This window comes from Macrotis lagotis, chromosome X (genome assembly GCF_037893015.1).
Source record: "Macrotis lagotis isolate mMagLag1 chromosome X, bilby.v1.9.chrom.fasta, whole genome shotgun sequence".
NCBI lineage: Eukaryota > Metazoa > Chordata > Mammalia > Peramelemorphia > Peramelidae > Macrotis > Macrotis lagotis.
In genome coordinates this window covers 72605610-72622635 of record NC_133666.1, presented here as the reverse complement: position 1 = coordinate 72622635, position 17026 = coordinate 72605610, and the positions used below count along the sequence as shown (strand labels likewise).

Below are 17026 nucleotides of genomic sequence, written 5' to 3'. Positions count from 1 at the left end.
GTGAGACTTTTTTCATTTTTTATCTTCTTTTAGATATAAGCCTAGTGTTGGTATTGCTGGATCAAAGGGTCAGTTTTGTGGCTCTTTGGGCATAGTTCCTGTTCCTCTCCAAAATGGTTAGATATGTTCACAACTCCACCAGCAGTGCCTTAAGGTCCCAATCCCCTTAACAACATCTCCAACAATGTTTTCCTTTTTGGCATCTTAAACTGCTAGGTGTGAAGTCTTACCACCTAATTGTTTTGATTTGCATTTCTCTTATCAGCAATGATTTGAGAGCGGGTTTTTTTTCACATGATTACATATAGCTTTAATTTTTTTGTTTGGTGACAAATACTTTCTAATTCCTTAACTACCTTCCAGCTAAGGCCCTTACTAGATACTTGGGGTGTGCTTCAGGCAGAGCAACCCCCTCCACCCCCTCTGCCCTCTGGCTGCAAACATTCTATGGAGTGGCAGGGATAGAGAACCCTGCCTGAGGCCCTGCATTTGACACTTCCCAAAGTACACAAACAAGTTAGGGCGTGACCTCATGTGGGGAAAGTTTTACAAGCTTTTGTCTGGAGGGAATTCTGGCTGGGACTGTGAGGCTCTTTGTGCCCCAGTAGTAATGATTCTACACAGGAGAAAGTGACCCACCTGCATCTGAGCACCCAGTGCATCTGCTTCCTTGGTGTGACTCAGAGCCTTCTGAGGGACAGAAGGGCTTTCCTGCGCAGCCAAGAAGTGTCACAGTAGCAGCAGTTTGGAAAATGAGACTTGGAGGCATGGAGGAAGCAGGCAAGTTCCCTAGGCAGAGGGGCTGTTTCCCACTGTGCAACCCTCCGTCTCTATCAGGCATGTTGTCCCACTGGCTAACTTAAAACCAGTGACTCAAGTGACCCCTGTCCCTGCTTGGAATGTACTTCCCAATCGAAGAGGAGGAGGTGGCAGTGGAGGAATGTACACCAAGATTACTGGTGGCCGTGTTCCAGAAATGGGTTTGTATCTGAAAGACTTTTTTTCACCCTCCCTCTTCCTATGTTGTTAAATACATCACTTCTTTCTCTGTTTCAGAAGAGATTTAGGGGAGCATAGTGTCCCTAATTTCCGTGTTGTGGACCTTTTGAATTAGAAATTCATAGTAAAAGTTCCAATCCTTGAATGGAATCTGGGAAGTCCTGACTTAAAATTCCTGTTGAGTTCCAGGCCCCCAGGCAGGGCCCACATTGAGCTTTAGGCTATGGGGGGACAAAGGGAGGGGGCAACAGTTTTCTCTTCTGAGCTGATCTTTTCTACTCTTGATTCTACCCCACCCCAGGGGCAGATCTGGCTGTGAAAGGGCGGAAGAGGATGCTGAAGAAAGTTCGTGGGAAGGAGGTTTTCATGACAGTGGCTTACAGCAGAGGGGAGTCCATGCTTCCTCCCCGGCTCCAGCACAGCCTCCACAGTGGTCGTACCTCTCCTGTCCTTTGTCCCTCCCCTAATACTGGTGCTGTGGTGACTTATGAGCAGTTCCCTCCCCAGCAGCCACTGCCTCTGAGACATGGACGGGGCTATGGCATTGCCAGGTAAGGCCTGACAACTCTCTACTCCTTGAAGCCAGGAACTGTCTGAGGGAACATTCACTGAGGATCTCTTGAACTCCTTTGTATTTTTTTTTCTTTTTTATCTTTTAAACTATGCTGAACTTAGTAAGCCATAACTAAAATAAACCAGTAGAACAAGGAGATAGCAGGCCTTGTTCAGGACTCTTCTCTATACCTGGCTTTTCTTTTCCTCTTAAGTGTATCAGAAATCCATCAAGTCACTTTCAAAACTGACCTGATTGTCTGTGCTTCCTTCTGGCTTGACTTCTCTTCTGTGCATTTCACAAACGTGGTACTCCTTTCCCCTTCCCCTTAGCTCCTACTCCCTCACATTGTGAGAAAAAAGACCAACAAAACTTGGTGTGAATGAGTCTTCATTGGCACTCAGGAGTAATCCCCCAGTATTTGACTCTGTCCCTCAGGGAATGGGCACCATCTCTGCTGCGTAGTCCTAGCTCTTGTCTTGTGCCTCTTCCTTTGGGTTCTGCCACTTCTTTAGGTATACTGATTAGCTCTCTTATTTGACTTGGCTTAGAGATGGGTGCCCAAAGTGAGCAGAGGATGGGGGCATTTTGTGTACCAGAGGGTGCTTCAGAATGGCTTTGTTAACAGCCCTGCAGAATAAGGAAGAATAGAGAAAGGTCTGCGAGGGGAGGAAATCATGTAACAAGTCCTCAGGGAAGGTCCTTTGGTGTATAGCAGTATGAAGGGGACTTAGTGGCACCTTTAGGAGTTCACTGACTGCACTGATTCTGGGTTTTGGGACCGATGTTCAAATCTCCATTTTTTTTTTCCTGTATAACTAATAAGACACGTTTACAAACCTGGAAGTGAGCATCAACCTGAGTTTCTTTGTTCTTCTTTCATAGGGGAGGTACACCTCGATTTTTGAATAGAAATGATGTAGTCACTCCTGAAGTTACTTTCTATCCTGGGTCAGGGAAGAGATACTTTCCAAGCTATGATAACTTTTCCTATCGGACCCGGTAAGTTGACATTTTGGGGAGAGGGGACGGATGGTCAGAGGAAATGTGGGGAGCTTAGCTTAAGTGTGTCAAATAAAAAAATTGTTGAACTTTTTGAAATTGATTTTAGTAGGGGAAATGAAATTTCTTCTCTTATCCTTCTCTTCCTTCACTTCCCAAAGCTCTTACAGCCGGAGCCGCAGGCAGTTGCAGTGTGTGAATAAGGAATGCCAGTATGGCTTTTCCACCGAACCTGGAGCTGCACCTGGGGGCATGGAGGAAACTATCACCTACTATGAAATTGAAGAAGGCGATGAGGCCACTTACCCAGCTCTAGGGGTAATCACCACCCTGACCTTTGGAAGGGGCACTGACTGGCTTTGTGACAGACAGCCTTGGGGTGGGGCATAGGCTTAATGACAGAAAGCAACCATGAAGGTAGTTTTGTCTAAAGAGAGGCAATTAGTAGGGAGGGAATCAGCAGAGCTGGGCCCCAAGAAGAGATGAGCTATGTAGATAGAGACTTTGGCTGGGTCTAATGGCTAGAACACAAAGCTGAAACAGAGAAAATAATGAAACTCACTAGGGATGTGTCCAGGCCAATACTTGGCTTCAAACCATCTACTTTACCAGGATGGCATGGGGAAGCATGTTTAGACAGCAGTTGGTCTGACAAAGAGCTGGGGGTCTTAGTGGATGGAAAACTCACTATTCAAGTCCACTGTAGGAGGGGGACAGGCTGGACTGGGAGGTTGCCAGCCAAGGGCCATGAGGCAAGAATCCTTGCAGCAAAGCATTTTTGTAGTGGACATTTATGTGACTTGCCGTGGCCAAAAGTCTCATCCTGGATAACCTCCAGCTGGTGAGGCGAGGGAGTGCCTCTGGCCTTAGGCTGGTTCTTGGGCATGTGGAATATGGAGTTCCTGGGTGTGTGCATGGCCTCCAGTAAAGGCCTCTTCTGATTACCCCCTTGTAACCCTAAGGGGGGGGGCACAGGTTGGAATGAGTTCTTTCAAACCCAAAGACCTGAAGAAGGAATTGTGTTCATCTGCAGACCAGCCTTTCCTAGGTCAGGGAGGCAGCCACATCAAGAAGGGACAATGTCATTGTAGTTTATATTCCCCAGGTAGAGGTGCACCTACTGCACTCATACTTGTGTGCAATTTTTGGTTTCAGCATCGGAATACCCCATTGTCAATGGGCCCTCCTGCTGGTTCTGGATTCTGGTTAACAAGGCAGGGTCCCCACTCTATGGCCCCAGGCAAAGCAGCTTTGACTTCATCTGAAGAAGAAGTAGATGATCCCAGTGACAGTGGTAAGTGTCTCAAGGAAGCCTCCAGAAGGCAGGAGGGCTAGACCTCTGGGACATCCTGTTTAGCTGAGATTGCCCACTCTTGCTCCTGAGGCTAGCTCTCTAGCAAAGCCATCCAGTGATTTTTTTGAGGGGGGCCGAGCCAGTCATTCATTAGGAAAGAAAGGGGGAAGAGGCATGAAGTTAGAGTGAGAAAAGGGGTGGTGACTGAGTGAATGGCCAGTTGATTGGCATCTGTCTCTACAGCCAAGGAGTTTTTAGTCTCCCTGATGTGACTCCATGTCCCAGCTTGCTGAGGTGAAGAAGTGAGGGAGATGTGCTCACTGAAAGCCAGCCTCCTGTTGGAGGGAGCAGTTTCTGGCACACTGGTCTCATTTCCTTTTTTGAGCAGGATTAGTCTTCAGAAATATTATTTAAAAAGCAAAGATCTGGGGAACACTAGAACTCTAGAGTTCTGAAGCTATTTTTTTTCAGCAGCGCAGGTTTGGGCTTGGTATAGGGAAGTCCTGGAGAGCAGACTCCCTCCACCAAGACTCTGCAGTAACTGGTCAGTGAAGATTGCCTACAGTGATGGGAGGGGAGCTGGCTCTTGTTTGAACCCAGTTCTTTTTGTTCCTGAGGCTGCCTTCTACTCACCATGTCTTACTGTTTCTTATTGACCTACATTTGAGCAAAACATTTATCAGTCTCTTTTTTTTCCTATGAACAAATGGAGAGGTATGGGCTAGACAACAGTTGAATTAGCATTTGAAAATTGATTGACCCTAAGGAATGGTCATCAATGGGTCAGTGCCAGCTTGGAAGGAGATCTAGTGGGATGCATAGGTATCTGTGCCATTCAGCTTTTCTGTTGAAAACTTGGACAGAGGCATGGCTGGCAGGCTTAAACAATTAGCTAGTGCCACTGACTAATTTCTGGGAAGAAGATCTCTAAACAGATGTGTGGAGGGCTGGTGCACGTGTACTGGGTGGCAAACAAGTGTCTGACTGATGGAGTCCTGGCTTGTTCCATGTGTCCGACTTGGTGGCAAATAGTGAAGTTTTGGATCGTGAGCACAAATGATTGGCCTGACCACCAGGGAGAGGAGTGGTATACTAATGGCGTCTGCTCTTGTGTAACCACCAGAAAGCACAGGTGAGGTTACAAATGTGTGTCTTGAATGAAGCTGACAAACATGGAAGACAGACCTTGGTCCTTTGATTTTGCTCAGTTGAAATTCTGGACTGTATTGGAAAAGAAAATGAGGCAGCATCTGCCATGCTGCTGGCTCTCCTGGCTCCTTGGGCAGTCGTGGGTGACTCACAGGAGAGGTGGGATCACCAAAGTCCCATTGGAGAGGGGAGGATTCTGCAGTCTTTTGTTAACCCATCCTTGCTCAAGAACCTGTCTTTCCTTTTGGTTTTCTAGGTGAATATCACGATGACTATATTTATCACCCAGGTGAGTTCCCTTTGACCTTTTGTTCCTACCTCACAAAGTAGTACAGTATGTCACCAGATAGCTTACTCATAGGGTTTATTTCTTTGCCTCCATCCTGTAGACCCAGACTATGTAACTCCATCGATGTACAGCACTGTCGAATCAACTGCTAACCTGGTAAGTTGGAAGCCATTGGCCCCATAGGAATCTGCCTCACAGCTCTGGAGATACAGGAGGGTTGGTAAGGAGATATCTGAGTCTCTCAGGCAGGGCTGCCTGCAATGAGCTTCCTGCTAGTTTTGAATAGATCTTGTCCTGCCCAAGTGACCCTTAGGCTGGTGCCAGGTTCACACACTTGGGGGTATCTTGCCTTGTTGGCACAAAGGAAGTCAGGGGAGCAGCGGCTGATTTCTTAGGTCTGAAATCCAATGCAGATTGGGAAAGGCAGAACTGAGACATGCTGTGTCTTGTTGATGAGGTGATGGGATCATGAGGAAAAGCTTTCCAATTTCACGGGCTCTTTTGGCACCAACCCTAGCCAAACCCTCCCATCTGTTGAAGAGAGAGTGACTGCATCTCCATGATGATGAATGGACTGGGTCCTCTCTCAAAATGCTAGAGTTGGAATTGCTAGGTTGTCCAATGTCTTAACAAAAATTGCTTCTGTTGTCATTTTGCTAAATTGGCACCAACCCTATTGGCTCCAGGGCAAGCTTCCTCTCTGGAGGGGCCCTCTAGTCATAAAAGTGAGTGCCTAGGAGATCATTGAGTGCCTAGAAACATTAGGAATGGAAAGAATGAAGGCAAATTGTGATGACCTTAAGAGTTGGAGTAAGTAGCAGATGGAACGTTGCTTGGTTGAAAAAGCCAGTTACTGATTTTATTTTAAAGACTGTCACCATTTGACAAGGAGACCTTGTGGGGAGAGCATTGCTCATCCAAGAGCCATGGACAAGTGACTGAAATTTTGATGCCCACTCAGCTTATGGATGGAAGAGTGCGGATACTATTACTGATCTGTGTGACACCTGTGAAATGACAAAAGGAGTGAGACCAAATGGGAAAGTGGCTTGTACTAGGGAATATGACTTCACATTATGGAGAACTTCAGAACCAATAAGGGACTAGCTCCAAGGATGAGCTGCCCAAAATAAGGGCCCAGAAGCCACTGCTTTTGTAAGCAGACCTAGTCTTGGGGAGAAGCTCAGGGAGCTGTTGGGGGGGGGGGGAGGGGAGGGCAGCAAGTGTGCTGGGAGTTCCCAGTAGGCCATTTCACAGTGGCTCCTCAGACCACATACATGGCTCATTTTAGGTGTCAGGATCACAGATAGGATCAATACGAATATGGTAAAGATCACCCAAATTTAGCAAAATTAAAGACAGAAGAAATTTTTGATAAGACGTTTGACATCCTAGCAATTCTAACTCTAGCAATTTGAGAGAGGAAGACATGGGGCCATATGGTGGCTCAAATAGGTGAGAGACTGTAAGTTGAGCTGTCTTAGTGACTGAACTGGGGGACCTAAGGTTCCTAGAAGTATAGGACAAGACTGCTCACTCTCATCAGAAATGATTTTTTAGGTATTTACTGCACTAATAAACTTTCCTGAGGACCAAAGAAAATCGTGCTCCAACTGAGGGGAAACCAAAATGAGTAAGGTAGACTGGGAGACCCAGATTTTAGAGCCTGCTCCAGACATGGTCTGGTCCAGACTGTGGTGCCAGGCCAAAAAGCAAGAGTCAGAGGTGCCCAGTTAAAGAAAAGGAAAGCTTTGGGAGGCCCGGGGCCAGGAGAGCCCACTGCATACTGAGCAGTTGAGAATCTAACTAGCTGAAGTGACTGAGGAACTTTCAGATTGTTGGGACAAGAGATGTGGTAGCCTAATGTGAGTCTCTTATGGTCACCAGATTAAGAATTGGCAGCTGCCCCACATACTAAGCAAGCACAAAACTAGGGGAACTACCGCACTCACTTCCTCCCCCCCCCCCCCCCCCCCCCCGGTTGGCTCCCTTTGATGCCTGCTAGGAGCCATCAGGACCTCTGAGCACTGTCTGGGGAGGAAGCAGACCTCTCCCTTTCTACAGAGACTTGGGCCTCAGTGGCCTAGAAGCAGACATTGGCATTTGGTATCGTTAATATAGAAGAAAGTATTGACCCTTAGTAAAGACATGGATAATTTATAAAAAGGAAACAGGTTATTATTATTTGACCAGCTGTTCAGCTTCACTAAAGGAGACATTGTGGTACTGAGGAAAGAGCTCTGGCTTTGGAGGTAGAGGTTTTGGGTTCATATCTTGCTTTGTCCTTGCTGCTTACAACCTTTGTACCAATCCTGGGCACATCTTTTTTTTAAGGTTTTTTTTGCAAGGCAAATGGGGTTAAGTGGCTTACCCAAGGCCACACAGCTAGGTAATTATTAAGTGTCTGAGACCGGATTTGAACCCAGGTACTCCTGACTCCAGGGCAGGTGCTTTATCCACTGCGCCACCTAGCCGCCCCTACTGGGCACATCTTTCACTGAGAGATCTGAGAAATCCCTATCCCAACAAGGAGCTTTTACCTTTGCCCTGTTACAAGATAACAAACGTTCATTTGGAGAGCTTTTCCTAGTAACCATATTTACAAGTACGCCAAACCAGAGCTACCCACATGACCTTGCTTTGGGGCCTGCTTGAAGAAAGTGGAAAGTAACACCTTGGGGCTAGCATCCCCACGTGGAGGTGGTGAAGGTCAGCAAATAGGAGGTGGCTGTAGTCCCCTCCTCGTCCTTTGAGAAGCAGAGAATAAATGGGAAGGGAAGGGGCAGCTGGCAAGCTGGTCAGCATTAGGGAAAGGGAACACCCTCTAGCAATGCAAGGAGACCTTTCTCTTCATCTTACAGTTTTAATGGAGTTGGCCTCCAGCAATGGGGTCATACTCCAGTGGAAGCCTTGGATTGTTTGCAGAGCACTGCTTGAAAATCACATAAGAATTTTCTCTCTATCCTATGTTTGAAATCTCTTGCGTGAAGTGTTTTCCAGTTTCATGTTCATCTGAGATGGGGATCAGGGTAACATGTTTGATGCCTCTGGCCTAGAGCACAGCTGGGTGGTAGAGCCAGGATGGGCCAGAGGGGACCAGAATCGAGGCCTTCCTCTTTGGATTTTGGAGCTGTCACTGAGTTGGTCATTAGGCTTGTCATTTGAAAACTCCACGGTTCTATAGCAGGGGCAACTTCTCCTCCCCGCCCTGCTCCTTGCTGTATTTTGTTGAAAAGAATTTGCTGTTTTTGGGGAAGAGGCCTGGCAGCTTTAGTGATGTATCTGAGCTTGAGACCTGAGGGACCAGGAAGTGAAATGCCACAATCAGATAAAGCTGTTTCTACTGCTTGACATTGGTAGCCAAAGAGAGTTAGGTAGCAGTTGACCTTCGCCTCCTCTGGAGCTGGCCCTGGATGCAGGGATCCCTTGCTTGTGGTGTCTTTCCCAGCTGTCAGCCTGGGCTTTGAGCGAATGCCAAGGGATTGGTGAATCCTGGATCCCTGACTGGGGGATGCTTGGGATCTGGAGGAGCTTCTGGGATTTGTCAGAATGCACTTGTCGAAAGGCAGCTGGGGTGGATGGATGTGGACAGATCAAGGTCTGAACTTGTACAGGAAGTAGGAGAGGCCTGGAGTCATGGTTAGTGAAGGCACTAAATCTGATGGTCTGGGGAGGCCTCCAGCCATCTGCTTCCCTGTCTTCTGGGAGTCTCCTTCCCCCTCTCTAGGTTGTTAGATTCCTATGGATTTTGACATTTTTACATTTACTAGGTAATCTTATTGAAAGGGGACCTTGTTTTAATTATCACCACACAAGGGCAACTGTTTTAGGCTATCAGGAAGCAAGGTACTAGTGGGCTTTTGTGTTAGCATATCTGGGTCATGTATGGGTCCAGGGAAATCAGACTTTTTAAAAACATTTTGTTCTCCACACCCTCCCCACCATGTTTTTGTAACTTTCCCTACCAGAAAGTTCAGTAAAACAAATCAACATCATGGCCATTCACGACAATGTAGCCCTGTTCTGTAGCCCTGCTTAGCAAGAAAAGGTGGCGAGGGAGCCATTCTTGGTGTAATGGGCAAGAGCAGTGGGCCAAGATGGGGAACTGCTACTCCAACTCTAGGCCTTGGGACTGGATCTGGTGTAATGTCCTTATTGAGACTTGAGGTGAGGAAATCCCCTCTGAACCATGTTCACCCTTTTGAGCCAGGGGGCTGATTAGGACACTAGCTCATAGCAAGCCTTGTAGAAATTCTTAGGATATCTGAGGCCAGATTGGAAACCAGAGCTTTCTGAACTCTACTCTTCCTTCCTCTCCCTCCTAGCTGCAACTTCAGCTTTCTAAAACCCAATAACCTATGATCCGGGGCCCTTTAGGGCAGGCATTTACAGTACTTGGGAACAATCTCCTTCAATTTCAAGTAGAGATGCCCTTGACCCATTGTATAAATGAAGAAGCTTAGGCATATATAGAGGTCTGCAACTTCCTTGTGACTTGCTCCCTATATAGGGGCATGTTCAGCAAAGGAGGCAATATAGAAGCCAGTGATTCTTTCCCCTCATCTCCCCCCATGTGCACACTGGTCCAACTTTTCAAGTTTATTTCTCTGTCCCATATTTTCCTTGTGTTTGGCTATAACTTTTCTTCTTATCTAAGTCTCTCCAGGATGGAAGACCATGTTCTGTGCCTCCTCAAGATAGTGTTGCCTACAACTACCCTCCAAAGGTATTCTCTCCAGCATTGCCACCCCAAGTGGGACTAAGGTGCATGGCTAAAAGGACTCTAAGAAGCTCTAGGGAACTGTTTTGGAGTCTCCTGAAGAGAGATTCCAGCTCTAGCTACTGCTGGCTCAATTAGTCACTTTGCAAAAAAAGCCTATTTGTGGGGAGAGTGAAAGGTCTATTACTGCCTGTGTAGCAGAAAGGAGGGAGACCTTTTACCCTCTGCAAAGCACCTCATTTTATCAACAGAGACTAGGCCCCTGAGAGCTTGAAGGAGATCCTAAAATGAGCTAGAAGAGCCTAAATCTGCCTTATGGTGATGGCCATCCCCTGGTCTTAACTTAGCCCTCCAGGGTGAATGGTAGGCTGGTTTGAGGTCTTCCTGTGGCAGAACTTCACATCCTGGAAATCAGGTCCTAGGTTTCCCTAAGCCTTCTCTTTTGGCTACTGATCCCTATTTCTTTGATTAATGCTCATTCCTCATTGTGACTCTTAGCTTTTTGATGTCCTTAAAACCTGGTCCCCAGTAACTGGTGCTCCAGCCAGATGATGTCTGACCCAGATGGAGGCAGCTGGCACTGTAACTGTCTTTGCTTTGTGAGTGACTAAGGGGGCAGGTCCCCAACATCTGTTTCAGTGGTCTTAACCCATCTCCCTGGGACCATCATGAGAATGCACTGAGAGCTTTCTTTGACTTCCCTGTGCATACATTGTTCTTTCTGCTCCTTAGATGCTGATGAGCCCAATGATGAGATCTGCAAGCTCCTGTGCCAGTTCTGTGCCCCAAGCTATGTTAGCAAGCTGCCCCCCGAATCCCCAGGGGGTCACTGGTTCTGTGCCCTCACCGGGCCCTATGCAACCACTCTTCATGACTGCAGCCCCACTGAACCGTCCAGGTGAGTCATTGGAAGGCTCAGTGGCCTCATTCTTCCCTCCCTTCCTGCCTCCTCGGGGACTCCTTTGCTATCAGGACTATATTGTCTGGAGGCCACACTCCAAGGCCCAAGCATCAGATGGCATGAACTGGGTCAGCGAGGCTAAGCCTTAAACTTAGACTTGGGAGAAGTCAGGAGAGTCTGCTCGGGAATTGTGCTTGGTGGTTTGGAGAATTGACTAGGGAGGATTGGCATCTGTAGGCTTTTTCTCTCCTCCCCAATATGGTTGAGGTTGTTCATGACTACATGTAAACCTCCCTGTTTTGTGTGCTAGGTATTCTTCCATATTGGGGATAGGCTACATTTCTCTAGTGTCAGTGGGAGATGATGGTGGCCTCTCTTCCAAGTGTGGGCTGGTCTGGTCCTTGGAGATTCCAAATTTGCCATTCTCCAAGGAAGAGAGCAGATTTTCTTCCCCCCTGCTTGGCCACCTGCTTTTCAAGAGCCCGTGTCAGCACTTGACCATGGTGACTTAGCAGTAGTGGCTTGTCTGCTGTGATTTTCTCTTGGGTGACCTTTTGATCAAGTCAGTCATGATGTACTACAGGACACATGGCAGCTGTCTCATGGCACCCCTTGACACATCTGGTATTATAGGTGAATCTTCTAGAAAACTGGCATTTGCTCAGATGTTGCAGAATAGGTTTGAGCTTCCTTGTGGGAAATCTTTCGCAAATGTATTGTGTCTGTGTCTCCAAAGAACCTTCTCCATTTCTGGATCCCAATTAGACCTTTTCCCGATGGATCGTTGTTTCCTTGATCATAAGGACTAAGAATAGTACAGTGGGTCACTGTGATGTCCTTTGAGGCTTTGGAGGTATGTCCTCTGCTAACTGGTGTGTTTGCCAGAATTTGCCTTTGAGTCTTTTGGTTTCCTTCCTTGGCACTGAGCTGCTTTGGGGGTGTTGTTCTCAGCTTTGCCCCCTCTTAGTCCTTTTAAGGGTTGCTACTTTTCCACCAAGGATCAGAAAACCACACATCCATAATTGATTAGGAACAATTTAATTTGGTCATTGAGGCTCTGAGGGTTTCTCCTAAAGAGCAGGATTCATGGCAGTAGTTATGCTCTTGAGATCACTGTGTTTCCTAGCTCCTGGCCTAGTCTCATTAAAGGCCTGATGACCTGCTGGAGGCTTCCTGTCTTCTATGGAGTGTAGACAAGCCACCAGCAGGTGTGACCCCAGAGAGTCGAATAGAATTGTGCCTGTGCTTACTCCCCTTGACATGCCTGGGATTCTGCTGCCAGCTTTTCCTTTTTTTTGTTTTTTTTATTTAAATTTATTTTTATTAAAGATATTATTTGAGTTTTACATTTTCCCCCAATCTTGCTCCCCCCCCCCCACAGAGAGCACTCTTTACACAGTCTTTACTTTGTTTCCATGTTGTACCTTGATCCAAATTGGGTATGATGAGAGAGAAATCATATCCTTAAAGAGAAGTCTGAGGTAACAAGATCAGACAATAAGCTATGTTTTTTTTCTAAATTAAAGGGAATAGTCCTTGCACTTTGTTCAAACTCCACAGATCCTTATCTGGGTACAGATGGCACTCTTCTTGGCAGACAGCCCAAAATTGTTCCCAATTGTTGCACTGATGGAATGAGCAAGTCCTTCAACGTTGAACATCACTCCCATTTTGCTGTTAGGGTGTACAGTGTTTTTCTGGTTCTGTTCATCTCAGTCAGCATCAATTCATGCAAATCCCTCCAGGCTTCCCTGAAATCCCGTCCCTCCTGGTTTCTAATAGAACAATAGTGTTCCATGTCATACATATCCCACAGTTTGCTAAGCCATTCCCCAATTGAAGGACATTTACTGGATTCCCAATTCTTTGCCACCACAAACAGGGCTGCTATAAATATTTTTGTACAAGTAATGTTTTTACCCTTTTTCCTCATCTCTTCAGGGTATAGACCCAGTAGTGGTATTGCTGGGTCAAAGGGTATGCACATTTTTGTTGCCCTTTGGGCATAGTTCCAAATAGCTCTCCAGAAGGGTTGGATGAGTTCACAGCTCCACCAACAGTATAATAGTGTCCCAGATTTCCCACATCCCTTCCACCAATGATCATTATCCTTCCTGGTCATACTGGCCAATCTGAGAGGTGTGAGGTGGTACCTCAGAGAAGCTTTAATGTGCATTTCTCTAATAATTAATGATTTAGAATATTTTTTCCATATGGCTATTGATTACTTTGATCTCATCTGTAAATTGCCTTTGCATATCCTTTGACCATTTGTCAATTGGGCAGTGGCTTTCTGTTTTAAAAATATGACTCAGTTCTCTGTATATTTTAGAAATGAGTCCTTTGTCAGAATCATTAGTTGTAAAGATTGTTTCCCAATTTACTACATTTCTTTTGATCTTGGATACATTGGTTTTATCTGTGCAAAAACTTTTTAATTTAATGTAATCAAAATCATCTAATTGGATTTTGGTGATGTTCTCCAACTCTTCCTTAGTCATAAACTGTTCCCCTTTCCATAGATCTGACAGGTAGACTAGTCCTTGATCTTCTAATTTGCTTATGGTATTGTTTTTTATGTCTATGTCCTGTAACCATTAGGATCTTATCTTGGTAAAGGGTGTGAGGTGTTGGTCTAATCTAAGTTTCTTCCATACTAACTTCCAATTTTCCCAGCAATTTTTATCAAAGAGTGAGTTTTTATCCCAATGGCCAGACTCTTTGGGTTTATCAAACAGCAGCTGACTGTAATCATCTCCTGCTTTTACACCTAGTCTATTCCACTGGTCCACCACTCTATTTCTTAACCAATACAAACAGTTTTGATGACTGATGCTTTATAATATAATTTTAGATCGGGTAGGGCTAAGCCACCTTCGTTTGCATTTTTTTTCATTAAGCTCCTGGCAATTCTTGACTTTTTATTTCTCCATATGAATTTACTTACAATTTTTTCTAGCACATTAAAGTAATTTTTTTTGGAATTTTGATTGGTAGGGCACTAAACAGATAGGTTAGTTTTGGTAGAATTGTCATTTTTATTATATTAGCTCTACCTATCCATGAGCAGTTGATATTTGCCCAGTTATTTAAATCTAATTTAATTTGTGTGAGTAGTGTTTTATAATTGTTTTCAAAAAGATTCTGAGTCTGTCTTGGCAAATAGACTCCCAAATATTTTATATTGTCTGAGGTTACTTTGAATGGGATTTCTCTTTCTAGCTCTTCCTGCTGTTTCTTGCTAGACATATATAGAAAAGTTGAGGATTTATGAGGGTTTATTTTATAACCTGCAACTTTGCTAAAATTGCTAATTGTTTCCAGTAGTTTTTTAGATGATTTCTTGGCATTCTCTAGGTAGACCATCATGTCATCTGCCAATAGTGAGAGTTTTGTCTCTTCTTCCCAATTCTAATTCCTTTAATTTCTTTTTCTTCTCTAATTGCTGATGCTAACATTTCTAATACAATATTGAATAGTAGTGATGATAATGGGCACCCTTGTTTCACCCCTGATCTTATTGAGAATGCCTCTAGCCTCTCCCCATTGAGTATAATGCTTGTTGATGGTTTCAGATAGATACTGCTAATTATTTTAAGGAACAGTCCATTTATTCCTACACTCTCTAGGGTTTTTAATAGGAATGGATGCTGCATTTTGTCAAAAGCTTTTTCAGCATCTATTGATATGATCATATGGTTTCTGATAGGTTTGTTATTGATATAAATGAGTATAGTAAGTTTTCCTAATATTGAATGAACCCTGCATTCCTGGAATAAATCCTACTTGATCATAATGTATTATCCTAGTGATGACTTGTAATCATGTTGCTAAGATTTTATTTAGTTTTTTTGCATGTATATTCATCAGGGAGATAGGTCTATAATTTTTTTTCTCTGTTTTAACTCTTCCTGGTTTAGGTAACAGTACCATATTGGTTTCGTAGAAAGAGTTTGGCAGAGTTCCATCTTTCCCTATTTTTCCAAAGAGTTTATATAGGATTGGAACCAATTGTTCCTTAAATGTTTGGTTGAATTCACTTGTGAATCCATCAGGCCCTGGAGATTTTTTTAGGGAGTTCAGTAATGGCTTGCTGAATTTCTTTTTCTGGGCAACTTATATTTTTGTAAATATTCATCCATTTCACTTAGATTATCAAATTTATTGGCATAGAGCTGGGCAAAATAGTTTCGAATTATTACTTTAATTTCCTCCTCATTGGTGGTGAGTTCACCTTTTTCATTTATGATACTAGCAATTTGGTTTTCTTTTTTTTGATCAAATTGACCAGAGGTTTATCAATTTTATTGGTTTTTTCATAATATCAACTTTCGGTTTTATTTATTAATTCAATAGTTTTTTGCTTTCAATTTTATTAATTTCTCCTTTAATTTTTAGAATTTCTAATTTGGTACTTAATTGGGGATTTTTGATTTGTTCTTTCTCTAATTTTTTTAGTTGCATGTTTAGTTCATTGATTTCCTCTTTCTCCAATTTATCCATTTAAACATTTAGAGCTATAATATATCCCCTGAGAGTTGCTTTGAATGAATCCCATAGGTTTTGGTATATTGTTTCATTATTATCATTATCTAGGATAAAATGGTTAATTCTTTCTATAATTTGTTTTTTGGTCCACTCATTTTTTAAAATGAGGTTATTCAGTTTCCAATTTGTTCTGGGTCTATATCTCCTTGGCCCTGTATTGTATATAACTTTCATTGCATTGTGATCTGAGAAAGATGTATTCACTATCTCTGCCTTTCTGCAGTTGATTATTAGGTTTTCATGTCCTAGTACATGGTCAATTTTTGTATAAGTTCCATGTACTGCAGAGAAAAATGTATATTCCTTCCTATCCCCATTCAGTTTCCTCCATAAGTCTACCATATCTAATTTTTCCAGCAATCTATTTACCTCCCTAATTTCTTTCTTGTTTGTTTTATGATTCGATTTATCTAGATCTGATAGCAAGAGGTTGAGGTCTCCCACTAGTAGAGTTTTGCTGTCTATGTCTTCCTGTAATTCTTTCAGCTTCTCCTCTAAGAATTTGGGTGCTGTCCCACTGGGTGCATATATATTCAATATTGAAATGACTTTATTGTCTATGGTACCTTTTAGGAGGATAAAGTTTCCTTCCTTCTCTTTTAACGCTATTTATTTTTGCTGCTGCTTTGTCTCTGATAAGGATTGCTACCCATGCTTTTTTTTTTACTTCAGCTGAAGCAAAATATATTTTGCTCCAACCTTTTACCTTTATATGTATCTCTCTGCTTCAAATGAGTTTCTTGTAAGCAACATATTGTAGGATTCTGGTTTTTAATACACTCTGCTATTTGTTTATGTTTTAAGGGAGAGTTCATCCCATTCACATTCAAGGTTATGATTACTAATTCTTTATTGCCCTCTGTGCTATCTTCCCTCTGTTTGTATTTTCCCCCTTCCCCCCTTTCATCCATATTCCCCAGTCTTTTGTTTCTGAAAACCACCCCCTTCAGTGTTTTTGCCCTCCTGTAACACACCCTCCCCTTTCTTTCCCCTTTCCCTTTTTCCCTTCCCTTCCTTTTGTTATTTCCCCTTATTTCCTCCCCTCCCCTTCCCTTTCTCCGTCCTCCCCTCCCCTTCCCTTTCTCCGTCCTCCCCTCCCCTTCCCTTTCTCCGTCCTCCCCTCCCCTTCCCTTTCTCTGTCCTCCCCTCCCCTTCCCTTTCTCTGTCCTCCCCTCCCCTTTTCCCCTTTGAATACTTGAAAGGTTAGATGTTTTATAAATTAACTGAGTATGTGTAGGTTGACTTTAAGCCAAATCTGATGAGAAGAAGATTCAGGTGTTTCTCCTCTGCTCCCTTCTTCCCCACTATTACCATAGGTTTTTTGTACCTCTTAGTGTAATGAGTTTTACCCCATTCAATCCCCTCCCTCCTCCCGTCTCTTTCCTGTCCCCCCTTTTTAGGGCGGTAGTGTTTTTTTTTAGATCCTTCTGTCTAAGTCATAGAAAATTCTGAGTGTCTGTCCCTTCTAGTTCTGTACATTCTGTCGAATAGAGTCAAAATTCCTGAGAGTTATTAGAGTCTTTCTCCCAATTAGGGTTAAAGCCAGTTACGTCCCATTGGATAGTAGTCTC

The 17026-nt window shown here is 44.0% G+C and overlaps 1 protein-coding gene across 3 annotated transcripts in view; it reads left to right on the top strand.

Annotated features, from left to right (window-relative positions):
* Positions 1-17026, top strand: part of LOC141502614 (UDP-N-acetylglucosamine transferase subunit ALG13-like) — a 44674-nt gene that overhangs the window by 12270 nt on the left and 15378 nt on the right. For 2 of the 3 annotated variants that reach the window (XM_074207425.1, XM_074207423.1), the window contains exons 12-20: positions 838-980; positions 1301-1550; positions 2438-2554; positions 2716-2872; positions 3710-3848; positions 5254-5286; positions 5387-5442; positions 9944-10012; positions 10739-10904. In XM_074207425.1, the coding sequence (XP_074063526.1) occupies positions 838-980; positions 1301-1550; positions 2438-2554; positions 2716-2872; positions 3710-3848; positions 5254-5286; positions 5387-5442; positions 9944-10012; positions 10739-10904 (1130 nt within the window). The remainder of the gene's footprint in view (positions 1-837; positions 981-1300; positions 1551-2437; positions 2555-2715; positions 2873-3709; positions 3849-5253; positions 5287-5386; positions 5443-9943; positions 10013-10738; positions 10905-17026) is intronic. The other variant, XM_074207424.1, reaches the window with a different exon arrangement.